Raw genomic sequence first — 12,781 nt, forward strand, 5'->3', positions numbered from 1 at the left:
GCCCTGTTGTATTGATTTTAATGGATAAGTGTAGTGTAAAAATCTGTTGCTTGGTTCTTGTTTAACCTTAGATGTTTTCGTGCAATAGCCTCTTTGTGCATCAGGGCGGGATTGTAGGTAGAGTCTTTGACTCTATTGTGGACCAGCCAAAATGGCGACTGAGATGGCGCATGCACAGATTGGGGATCTATGCTCAAAGACTAGCAGAGATCTCAATCTGTGCATGCGCCATGTTACTAGTGCCATGTTACTGAAGACTTCCAGAAGTTAATCTGAGCTTGCTCTACCTCTGGTCCATCTTGCTGGAGAATGTCGGAAGATATATTATTATTATTTATTAAGCACTGTCTACGGCAAGGATGGTGCGAGCACGAAATTCGAAAAGCGAGGATCGTGCAAATGCGGAGGGCCCATGCTGAGCTGAAGACCCTACCCACAGTCCTGCCCCGATGCATGAATTGGCTATTGCACAAAGACTTTTAAGGTGACTTAAACAAGAACCAGGCTACGGATTTTCATACTTCTCCATTAAATCAGTATAGAAGGGCCATTATGGCCATACCTTTTTTACTTTTAAAGGAGTTGACCGCTACTAAGGCAACCCCTTCTGATTCCCTTTTCTCCCAGGTAAAATTTAAATTCCTCATACCCACCAGTGTAGTTCCAGTGGTGTTGGGGCTCATGTGACAAACTGTCTTCGGTCTCCCCCACCTTCGGACACAGAAGCAATCAGCTGGGAGTGTGCCGCAGCTGCAGTGCTCACTACTTGTTAACTGAATAATTTGTCAGAAGGTGGGGAGATAGAAGCCGGTGGTGATTGGCTGACACGTGGGCCCCGGGGACCACTGGAACCATGCCGGGCGAGTTTAGGCTTTTTTTATTTTACCTGGGGGAGACGTTGAATCAGAAGGGGGTTGTCCTAGTTGTGGACAACCCCTTTAATAGGTTTAATCCTGGTGACAGGTTCTCTTTTAAGGTGCCTAAACAAAATTTATATATTAGTTACTCTTTTTAAAATGTCTTGGTAACTTCTCAAAGATAAGTGGTTGGTAATAATATGATTATGTTTTCATTGTGTTGGTGAGCAAAGCTCCTGTTTTGTGCCTCGCAACATCAGCAGTGGAAAGTGATCTTACTAGGTCCCTGACATGGTTGTGCCGGGTCCTAGATAAAGCTTCTTTGTTGGTATCCTAGCTGAATAGATTTTACTTTAGGAGAAATGCTTTAGAATTAATCAGGTAAGGGATAATACCAATGGTTTGGAGTCTTGTCTACAGAGGAATTGTTAGGCTATGTGCGCACGTTGCGTAAATACATGCAGTTACGCTGCGCTTTGTAGCGCAGCGTAACTGCATGCGTCCTGCGTCCCCTGCATAATCTGTGGAGATTGTGCAGGGGCCGTGCGCACGTGGCGTCTTAGAGCGCAGCACTTCGGCTGCTGCCCGATGCGCTGCGTTCTAGAAGTGACATGTCACTTCTTCCGTGCGCTTTGCCGGCAGCCCCTGCTCTGTCTATGGCAGGAGCTGCAGGCAGAGCGCACGTTCTCGCCGGCACCATGCGCTTCAGAACGGAGCTTTTCAGCTGCGCTCTGAAGTGCACCTTTTCGGTGCGGTGCAGAGCGCATACGTGTGCACATAGCATTAGATTTGATATTTCTGATTTTTTATGTAATTTTTGCAAGCATGCTGTGCCGGTGCGGAAGTAATAAAGTGGTTTGCTCATATCTCTCGTTTCTTTTTCAGTGACTTTTTGATTCTTCCTGGATTTATTGATTTTACTGCAGATGAAGTGGTGAGTGATCTTAGGGCCCATAAGGTTATACCATGTGTATATTAATTTTTCTAGTTTGTCTCCAACAAGTCTAGAACTATGTGGTGACTAAATAAAATTGTGTCCCTTGTGCAAGTCATACAGTCCAGCTGAGGACAGCAGAACCGCCCCACTATTGATAACAAGCTAGTATAACGGCAGGTTCTTAATCAAATGATTTCCGGAGTGAAATGGCTCTACTGAGCACTTAAGATCATTTGGCAACGCTCACATTTCTGTAACCGATAATCTCGTGTAGGAAATGTAAGCGTTAATTTGCCCTCAGCTTGAAATGTTTAAAGCCAGCACTAACTGACTCTAATCCAGGGCCAGCATCACACATCCACACTTCATGGGCCATGTACAAACAGATATTTCTAAACCGAAATGGGATGTGGGGCTCCTATCCCAAATAAACTCACCTGGAGCTGTGGGCTCTGGGCAGGAGACCTGCCACGGTTTTCTCCTAAGGATATGATAGTCATGTTATTCATAATTCAACTAATTGTGTGAGCACCATGATTTTTATATTCTTCTGGTCCAAGAAATGCAGATGTGTGAAGTTTGCCTTTGAGCCAGAACCCTAACCATTTACTGAAAATCCTACAACATTCCAAGCAAAGAGCGAATCATCTGAACCAAAGCTTAGATTTGTTGTGAGATTATCCATTATAGAATAGTTATGCTTCTGTTTATGCCACGTGCACACATTGAGTATTTGGTGAGTGTTTACCTCTATTTGTAAGCCAAATCCAGGCGAGTGTGAATAACACAGAAGTGGTGCACATGTTTGTATTGTACTTTTCCTCTGATTGTCCCACTCCTGGTTTTGGCTACAAATACTGAGGGGGAAAAAAAACCCCTCACCAAATACGCAATGTGTGCATGTGGCCTTAGTCTAAGGGGTATTTTACACGCTGCGACATTGCTACCGATATATCGTCGGGGTCACGTTGTTAGTGACGCACTTCCGGTGCTGGTGGCAACATTGCAGCATGTAACACTAATGAGCGACGATCAATGATCGCAAAATCGTTCCAAAACGATGATCGTTAACACGTCGTTCATTTCCTTAATATCGCTGCTGCCACCAGTACGATGTTGCTCGTCGTTCCTGCGGCATCACACATCGCTATGTGTAACACCGCAGGAGCGACGAACATGTCCTTACCTGCGTCCACCGGCAATGAGGAAGGAAGGAGGTGGGTGGGATGTTACGTCCCGCTCATCTCCGCCCCTCCGCTTCTATTGGCCGGCCGCTTAGTGGCGCCGCAGTGACGTTGCTATGACGTCGAACACACCTCCCCCTTGAGGGAGGGATTGTTCAGCGGTCACAGCGACGTCGCTGCACATGTATATGCGTGTGACGCTGCCGTAGCGATAATGTTCGCAACGACAGCAAGCACCAAATGTTGCACGAGCGATGTCGCAGCGTGTAAAGTACCCCTAATTTGATGTACATGGTCAACGCGTGCACATGGTCTTGGGTGTAGCCTGTATGTACAACAAACTAGACTGAGAACGTGCAGACATCTGGTTAGATTTTTTTTTTTTTTTTTTTTTTTAACCTCCCGTATTTGTATGCCAAAACCAGGAGTGGAGCAATCTGAGTACGTTCCACACTGAGTTATACTCCAGCAAAATGGATGGGATTTATAGAAATCTCCTGTCCACTGCTCTTGTTTTTACGCTGTGTGAACTAATCTGTGGTGCCTTTTTCCAATCAGCAGCATGTCCGTTTCTTTTGTGGGTACACTGAGTCTTCTGTATGGAATTTCCTTTATAGACTTGCATTAGATGCAGAAATTCCGCAGCTTTAAAAAAAAAACAAAAAACCCAACATGCAACACAGCGAAAATGTATAAAAAGATACATGTAATCTGCACCTAATTATGTCAATACTAGGAAGTTTAACCCCTTTACGACCATGGACGGGTATATCCGTCATGGAGCGTGTCCGGTTAAGCCCCGCCCCCTGCCGCGGGCAGGCGGCGGTCGGCACACATATCAGCTGTTTTCAACAGCTGACGTGTGCCTGCTAGCCGCGGGTGGAATCGCTTCCACCCGCGGCCATTAACCCCTTAAATCTTGCTGCCAAAGTCTGGCAGCAAGATCTAAATGCGAGCGGCCATGTTTTTTACTTACTGCCGCCCCCACCGGAAGTCACGTGCGTGATCACGTGACTATCGGTGGTTGCCATCGTAGCACAGGGTCATGTGATGACGCCTGCAACTATGTTTCACTTTCGTTTTCCCTCGGCACGGAACAGAGGGAAAAAGAAAGTGACTGTATCTCCTGTTTACAGCTGTATAGCTGTGATCAGCAGATGGATAATAGCGATCGGATTGCTGATCGCTATAGCCCCCTAGGGGGACTAGTAAAATAAAAAAAAAAGTTAAAAAAAGTTTTAAAAAATAAAAAAAAGAAAAAAAAACCTAAAAGTTCAAATCACCCCACTTTCCCCCCATTGAAAATTAAAGAGTTAAAAAATAAATATACACATTTGGTATCGCCGCGTTCAGAAATGCCCGATCTATCAAAATATAAAATCAATTAATCTGATTTGGTAAACGGCGTAGTGGCAAAAAAATTCCAAACGCCAAATTACGTTTTTTGGTCGCCGCAAGTTTTACGCAAAATGCAATAACAGGCGATCAAAATGTAGCATCTGCACAAAAATGGTACTATTAGAAACGTCAGCTCGAGACGCAAAAAATAAGCAGTCACTGAGCCATAGATCCCAAAAAATAAGAACGCTACGTGTTTCGGAAAATGGCGCAAAACGTGCGCCACTTTTATTGGACAAACTTGTGAATTTTTTTTAACCCCTTAGATACAAGTAAACCTATACATGTTTGGTGTCTACAAACTCGCACCGACCTCAGGCATCATACCCACACATCAGTTTTACCATATACTGAACACCGTGAATAAAACATCCCAAAAACTATTGTGCCATCACACTTTTTTTGCAATTTTTCCGCATTTGGAATTTTTTTTGCGGTTTTCCAGTACACCATATGGTAAAACTTATGGTTTCATTTAAAAGTACAACTTGTCCCGCAAAAAACAAGCCCTCATATGGCAAGATTGATGGAAAAATAAAAAAGTTACGGCTCTCGGAAGAAGGGGAGCAAAAAACAAAAACGGAAAGTGCCCCGGGGCTGAAGGGGTTAAAGAAACAAAACTGCTGTTTTAAAGGATGACCCACACCAACAGACAAAAAGCAGCATTAAAAACGCAAGTAGCTAAGGTCCGGAGAGGGTGCAGAAATTCTGCAGCATCAAAAACTCAACGGATATTTATAGTGGGAATGTAGCCCTAGAGGAAAAGTATAATATAAATGTGTGCAGACCTCCGGCATATTAATATTTTATTTTACCCACTCCTTGTTTTGGCTTATCAATACTAAAGTAAAAATCTCACCAAATATTCAACCTATGCACATGGCCTTGATGTTTCTAATTCAAATTCTGTTCTGACGGGCTCTACCACCCCCTTATGGTCATCTAAAAACTGCAGCTGAACTTTTGTTTTGTGAAATTAGAACGTAAAGGGAATCTGTCACCAGGGCTTTTGCTACCCCATCTCAGAGCAGCATAATGTAAGGGCAGAGACCCCGATTCCAGTGATGTGTCACTTACTGGGCTGTTTGCTGTCATTTTGATAAAATCAATGTTTTCTCTGCTGCAGATCTAGCAGTTATACAGAACTCATGAATATGATGGACCACCTGCCGCACACCAAGTAGTCCCCTAATGATAATCTACTGCTGATTAAACAGTGATTTTATCAAAAGCAGCCCAGTAAGTGACACACTGCTGGAATTGAGATCTCTGTCCCTACGTTATACTACTCTCAGATTTGGTGGCAAAAACCTGGTAACAGGTTTGCTGTTAACCCCTTCACGACCATGGACGGAAAGATCCGTCCTTGTGCCCTGGGCCTTAACGACCAAGGACGGATCTTTCCGTCATGTCGGAATCGCGGCACCGGAGCCTCCGGTGACTGCAATATGTTAACAAAAACTGCAGATTCGGGGAGGAGGGGACCTGTTCCTGACCTTAGGAGGGGTGGTGCCTCCTCCCCGGACCTACGGAGGCTGTGATTGGCTGACGAACGCCGCTCAACCAATCACAGCCACTGTAATGTTCCAGCCATTTAAAATGACTGAAACATTGAAATCCAGCCCTGGCCAGTGCAGCTGTAGCACTGGCCATTGGCTGGAGCTGGTGGCCTCACTGGATCACCCTCCCCCAGCTCCAATGCTCTGATTGGAGAGATCGGCCTTGTGACCGATTTTCTCCAATCACAGTGGAGCTGTTGCCGGTGACTGCCCCCATCAGCTTCACTTGTCCCTGCAGCACGCCAGCACACTGAGAACAGTGAGTGTACACAGTGCAATGGCAGGGCGACAAGCTCCGGTCCCATGCTGTTATGAGACCGGAGCATGGGACCCGGAAGTTGCCGCGCTGCCATTGCACTGTACGAAAAGCGTCCCGATCCGCCGCTGCCCTCTGCGATCTGCCACCTGTCTCCCCGATCTCCTGCCCGCACCCTCACCCCCACCCCCACACCTCCCGATCCGCTGCCTCCGCCGCCCTCCATCGCCCTCCATCTGCCACAGTGCCACCGCTCCCCCCAATCTGCTGCCCGGCCCCTCACCTCCGTGCAGCAGATCGGAGGGAGCGGTGGCACTATGACAGATGGAGGAGGACAGGGATCGTGCACCCTGTCCTCCTCCATCTGTCATAGTTCCACCGCTCCCTCCGATCTGCTGCACGGCCCCTCCCACTCGTGATCGGTGCCCCTCCCCTCCCCTCCGTGATGTGCTGCTCGCCCCCTCCCCTCCCCTCCGTGATGTGCTGCTCGCCCCCTCCCCTCCCCTCCGTGATGTGCTGCTCGCCCCCTCCCCTCCCCTCCGTGATGTGCTGCTCGCCCCCTCCCCTCCGTGATGTGCTGCTCGCCCCCTCCCCACCCCTCCGTGATGTGCTGCTCGCCCCCTCCCCACCCCTCCGTGATGTGCTGCTCGCCCCCCTCCCCTCCCCTCCGTGATGTGCTGCTCGCCCCCTCCCCTCCGTGATGTGCTGCTCGCCCCCTCCCCTCCGTGATGTGCTGCTCGCCCCCTCCCCTCCCCTCCCCTCCGTGATGTGCTGCTCGCCCCCCTCCCCTCCCCTCCGTGATGTGCTGCTCGCCCCCTCCCCTCCGTGATGCTGCTGCTCGCCCCCTCCCCTCCCCTCCGTGATGTGCTGCTCACCCCCCTCCCCTCCCCTCCGTGATGTGCTGCTCGCCCCTCCCCCTCCGTGATGTGCTGCTCGCCCCCTCCCCTCCGTGATGTGCTGCTCGCCCCTTCCCCTCCGTGATGTGCTGCTCGCCCCTTCCCCTCCGTGATGTGCTGCTCGCCCCCTCCCCTCCGTGATGTGCTGCTCGCCCCCTCCCCTCCGTGATGTGCTGCACGCCCCCTCCCTCCGTGATGTGCTGCTCGCCCCCTTCCCTCCCCTCCGTGATGTGCTGCTCGCCCCCCCTTCCCTCCCCTCCGTGATGTGCTGCTCGCCCCCTCCCCTCCGTGATGTGCTGCTCGCCCCCTCCCCTCCCCTCCGTGATGTGCTGCTCGCCCCCTCCCCTCCCCTCCGTGATGTGCTGCTCGCCCCCCTCCCCTCCCCTCCGTGATGTGCTGCTCGCCCCCTCCCCTCCCCTCCGTGATGTGCTGCTCGCCCCCTCCCCTCCCCTCCGTGATGTGCTGCTCGCCCCCTCCCCTCCGTGATGTGCTGCTCGCCCCCTCCCCTCCCCTCCGTGATGTGCTGCTCGCCCCCTCCCCTCCCCTCCGTGATGTGCTGCTCGCCCCCTCCCCTCCCCTCCGTATGTGCTGCTCGCCCCCTCCCCTCCCCTCCGTGATGTGCTGCTCGGCCCCCTCCCCTCCCCTCCGTGATGTGCTGCTCGCCCCTCCCCCTCCCCTCCGTGATGTGCTGCTCGCCCCCCTCCCCTCCCCTCCGTGATGTGCTGCTCGCCCCCTCCTCCCCTCCGTGATGTGCTGCTCGCCCCCTCCCCTCCCCTCCGTGATGTGCTGCTCGCCCCCTCCCCTCCCCTCCGTGATGTGCTGCTCGCCCCCTCCCTCCCCTCCGTGATGTGCTGCTCGCCCCCTCCCCTCCCCTCCGTGATGTGCTGCTCGCCCCCTCCCCTCCCCTCCGTGATGTGCTGCTCGCCCCCTCCCCTCCCCTCCGTGATGTGCTGCTCGCCCCCTCCCCTCCCCTCCGTGATGTGCTGCTCGCCCCCTCCCCTCCCCTCCGTGATGTGCTGCTCGCCCCCCTCCCCTCCCCTCCGTGATGTGCTGCTCGCCCCCCTCCCCTCCCCTCCGTGATGTGCTGCTCGCCCCCCTCCCCTCCCCTCCGTGATGTGCTGCTCGCCCCCTCTCCCTCCCCTCCGTGATGTGCTGCTCGCCCCCTCCCCTCCCCTCCGTGATGTGCTGCTCGCCCCCCTCCCCTCCCCTCCGTGATTGTGCTGCTCTCGCCCCCTCCCCTCCCCTCCGTGATGTGCTGCTCGCCCCTCCCCTCCCCTCCGTGATGTGCTGCTCGCCCCCTCCCCTCCCCTCCGTGATGTGCTGCTCGCCCCCCTCCCCTCCCCTCCGTGATGTGCTGCTCGCCCCCTCCCCTCCCCTCCGTGATGTGCTGCTCGCCCCCTCCCCTCCCTCCGTGATGTGCTGCTCGCCCCCTCCCCTCCCCTCCGTGATGTGCTGCTCGCCCCCCTCCCCTCCCCCTCCGTGATGTGCTGCTCGCCCCCTCCCCTCCCCTCCGTGATGTGCTGCTCGCCCCCTCCCCTCCCCTCCGTGATGTGCTGCTCGCCCCCTCCCCTCCCCTCCGTGATGTGCTGCTCGCCCCCTCCCTCCCCTCCGTGATGTGCTGCTCGCCCCCTCCCCTCCCCTCCGTGATGTGCTGCTCGCCCCCTCCCCTCCCCTCCGTGATGTGCTGCCTCGCCCCCTCCCCTCCCCTCCGTGATGTGCTGCTCGCCCCCTCCCCTCCCCTCCGTGATGTGCTGCTCGCCCCCTCCCATCCGTGATGTGCTGCTCGCCCCCTCCCCTCCCTCCGTGATGTGCTGCTCGCCCCCCTCCCCTCCCCTCCGTGATGTGCTGCTCGCCCCCCTCCCCCCTCCGTGATGTGCTGCTCGCCCCCTCCCCTCCGTGATGTGCTGCTCGCCCCTCCCTCCCTCCGTGATGTGCTGCTCGCCCCCTCCCCTCCCCTCCGTGATGTGCTGCTCGCCCTCGCCCCCTCCCCTCCGTGATGTGCTGCACGCTCCCCCCCCTCTCACCGCCGTGATGTGCGCAGGTCCCTCCCCTGTCACCGCCGTGATGTGCGCTCCCTCCCCTGTCACCGCCGTGATGTGCGCTCCCCTCCCCTGTCACCGCCGTGATGTGCGCTCCCTCCCCTGTCACCGCCGTGATGTGCGCTCCCCTCCCCCTGTCACCGGCCGTGATGTGCGCTCCCTCCCCTGTCACCGCCGTGATGTGCGCTCCCTCCCCTGTCACCGCCGTGATGTGCGCTCCCTCCCCTGTCACCGCCGTGATGTGCGCTCCCTCCCCTGTCACCGCCGTGATGTGCGCTCCCTCCCCTGTCACCGCCGTGATGTGCGCTCCCTCCCCTGTCACCGCCGTGATGTGCGCTCCCTCCCCTGTCACCGCCGTGATGTGCGCTCCCTCCCCTGTCACCGCCGTGATGCTCCCTGACCGTGATGTGCGCTCCCTCCCCTGTCACCGCCGTGATGTGCGCTCCCTCCCCTGTCACCGCCGTGATGTGCGCTCCCTCCCCTGTCACCGCCGTGATGTGCGCTCCCTCCCCTGTCACCGCCGTGATGTGCGCTCCCTCCCCTGTCCACCGCCGTGATGTGCGCTCCCTCCCCTGTCACCGCCGTGATGTGCGCTCCCTCCCCTGTCACCGCCGTGATGTGCGCTCCCTCCCCTGTCACCGCCGTGATGTGCGCTCCCTCCCCTGTCACCGCCGTGATGTGCGCTCCCTCCCCTGTCACCGCCGTGATGTGCGCTCCCTCCCCTGTCACCGCCGTGATGTGCGCTCCCTCCCCTGTCACCGCCGTGATGTGCGCTCCCTCCCCTGTCACCGCCGTGATGTGCGCTCCCTCCCCTGTCACCGCCGTGATGTGCGCTCCCTCCCCTGTCACCGCCGTGATGTGCGCTCCCTCCCCTGTCACCGCCGTGATGTGCGCTCCCTCCCCTGTCACCGCCGTGATGTGCGCTCCCTCCCCTGTCACCGCCGTGATGTGCGCTCCCTCCCCTGTCACCGCCGTGATGTGCGCTCCCTCCCCTGTCACCGCCGTGATGTGCGCTCCCTCCCCTGTCACCGCCGTGATGTGCGCTCCCTCCCCTGTCACCGCCGTGATGTGCGCTCCCTCCCCTGTCACCGCCGTGATGTGCGCTCCCTCCCCTGTCACCGCCGTGATGTGCGCTCCCTCCCCTGTCACCGCCGTGATGTGCGCTCCCTCCCCTGTCACCGCCGTGATGTGCGCTCCCTCCCCTGTCACCGCCGTGATGTGCGCTCCCTCCCTGTCACCGCCGTGATGTGCGCTCCCTCCCCTGTCACCGCCGTGATGTGCGCTCCTCCCCTGTCACCGCCGTGATGTGCGCTCCCTCCCCTGTCACCGCCGTGATGTGCGCTCCCTCCCCTGTCACCGCCGTGATGTGCGCTCCCTCCCCTGTCACCGCCGTGATGTGCGCTCCCTCCCCTGTCACCGCCGTGATGTGCGCTCCCTCCCCTGTCACCGCCGTGATGTGCGCTCCCTCCCCTGTCACCGCCGTGATGTGCGCTCCCCTCCCCTGTCACCGCCGTGATGTGCGCTCCCTCCCCTGTCACCGCCGTGATGTGCGCTCCCTCCCCCTGTCACCGCCGTGATGTGCGCTCCCTCCCCCTGTCACCGCCGTGATGTGCGCTCCCCTCCCCTGTCACCGCCGTGATGTGCGCTCCCTCCCCTGTCACCGCCGTGATGTGCGCTCCCCTCCCCTGTCACCGCCGTGATGTGCGCTCCCTCCCCTGTCACCGCCGTGATGTGCGCTCCTCCCCTGTCCACCGCCGTGATGTGCGCTCCCTCCCCTGTCACCGCCGTGATGTGCGCTCCCTCCCCTGTCACCGCCGTGATGTGCGCTCCCTCCCCTGTCACCGCCGTGATGTGCGCTCCCTCCCCTGTCACCGCCGTGATGTGCGCTCCCTCCCCTGTCACCGCCGTGATGTGCGCTCCCTCCCCTGTCACCGCCGTGATGTGCGCTCCCTCCCCTGTCACCGCCGTGATGTGCGCTCCCTCCCCCTGTCACCGCCCGTGATGTGCGCTCCCTCCCCTGTCACCGCCCGTGATGTGCGCTCCCTCCCCTGTCACCGCCGTGATGTGCGCTCCCTCCCCTGTCACCGCCGTGATGTGCGCTCCCTCCCCTGTCACCGCCGTGATGTGCGCTCCCCCCCCCCGTGATGTGCGCTCCCTCCCCTGTCACCGCCGTGATGTGCGCTCCCTCCCCTGTCACCGCCGTGATGTGCGCTCCCTCCCCTGTCACCGCCGTGATGTGCGCTCCCTCCCCTGTCACCGCCGTGATGTGCGCTCCCTCCCCTGTCACCGCCGTGATGTGCGCTCCCTCCCCTGTCACCGCCGTGATGTGCGCTCCCTCCCCTGTCACCGCCGTGATGTGCGCTCCCTCCCCTGTCACCGCCGTGATGTGCGCTCCCTCCCCTGTCACCGCCGTGATGTGCGCTCCCTCCCCTGTCACCGCCGTGATGTGCGCTCCTCCCCTGTCACCGCCGTGATGTGCGCTCCCTCCCCTGTCACCGCCGTGATGTGCGCTCCCTCCCCTGTCACCGCCGTGATGTGCGCTCCCTCCCCTGTCACCGCCGTGATGTGCGCTCCCTCCCCTGTCACCGCCGTGATGTGCGCTCCCTCCCCTGTCACCGCCGTGATGTGCGCTCCCTCCCCTGTCACCGCCGTGATGTGCGCTCCCTCCCCTGTCACCGGCCGTGATGTGCGCTCCCTCCCCTGTCACCGCCGTGATGTGCGCTCCCTCCCCTGTCACCGCCGTGATGTGCGCTCCCTCCCCTGTCACCGCCGTGATGTGCGCTCCCTCCCCTGTCACCGCCGTGATGTGCGCTCCCTCCCCTGTCACCGCCGTGATGTGCGCTCCCTCCCCTTCACCGCCGTGATGTGCGCTCCCTCCCCTGTCACCGCCCCGTGATGTGCGCTCCCTCCCCTGTCACCGCCGTGATGTGCGCTCCCTCCCCTGTCACCGCCGTGATGTGCGCTCCCTCCCCTGTCACCGCCGTGATGTGCGCTCCCTCCCCTGTCACCGCCGTGATGTGCGCTCCCTCCCCTGTCACCGCCGTGATGTGCGCTCCCTCCCCTGTCACCGCCGTGATGTGCCGCTCCCTCCCCTGTCACCGCCGTGATGTGCGCTCCCTCCCCTGTCACCGCCGTGATGTGCGCTCCCTCCCCCTGTCACCGCCGTGATGTGCGCTCCCTCCCTGTCACCGCCGTGATGTGCGCTCCCTCCCCTGTCACCGCCGTGATGTGCGCTCCTCCCCTGTCACCCGCCGTGATGTGCGCTCCCTCCCCTGTCACCGCCGTGATGTGCGCTCCCTCCCCTGTCACCGCCGTGATGTGCGCTCCCTCCCCTGTCACCGCCGTGATGTGCGCTCCCTCCCCTGTCACCGCCGTGATGTGCGCTCCCTCCCCTGTCACCGCCGTGATGTGCGCTCCCTCCCCTGTCACCCGCCGTGATGTGCGCTCCCTCCCCTGTCACCGCCGTGATGTGCGCTCCCTCCCCTGTCACCGCCGTGATGTGCGCTCCCTCCCCTGTCACCGCCGTGATGTGCGCTCCTCCCCCTGTCACCGCCGTGATGTGCGCTCCTCTCCCTGTCACCGCCGTGATGTGCGCTCCCTCCCTGTCACCGCCGTGATGTGCGCTCCCTCCCCCTGTCACCGCCGTGATGTGCGC

The 12,781-nt window shown here is 58.2% G+C and overlaps 1 protein-coding gene across 5 annotated transcripts in view; it reads left to right on the forward strand.

The window, feature by feature from the left end:
- Positions 1-12,781, forward strand: part of IMPDH1 (inosine monophosphate dehydrogenase 1) — a 262,916-nt gene that overhangs the window by 168,623 nt on the left and 81,512 nt on the right. For all 5 annotated transcript variants that reach the window (XM_075345402.1, XM_075345405.1, XM_075345404.1 and 2 more), the window contains one exon: positions 1,743-1,791. In XM_075345402.1, coding sequence (XP_075201517.1) covers positions 1,743-1,791 — 49 coding nt within the window. The remainder of the gene's footprint in view (positions 1-1,742; positions 1,792-12,781) is intronic.

This window comes from Anomaloglossus baeobatrachus, chromosome 4, assembly GCF_048569485.1.
Source record: "Anomaloglossus baeobatrachus isolate aAnoBae1 chromosome 4, aAnoBae1.hap1, whole genome shotgun sequence".
NCBI classification, from domain to species: domain Eukaryota; kingdom Metazoa; phylum Chordata; class Amphibia; order Anura; family Aromobatidae; genus Anomaloglossus; species Anomaloglossus baeobatrachus.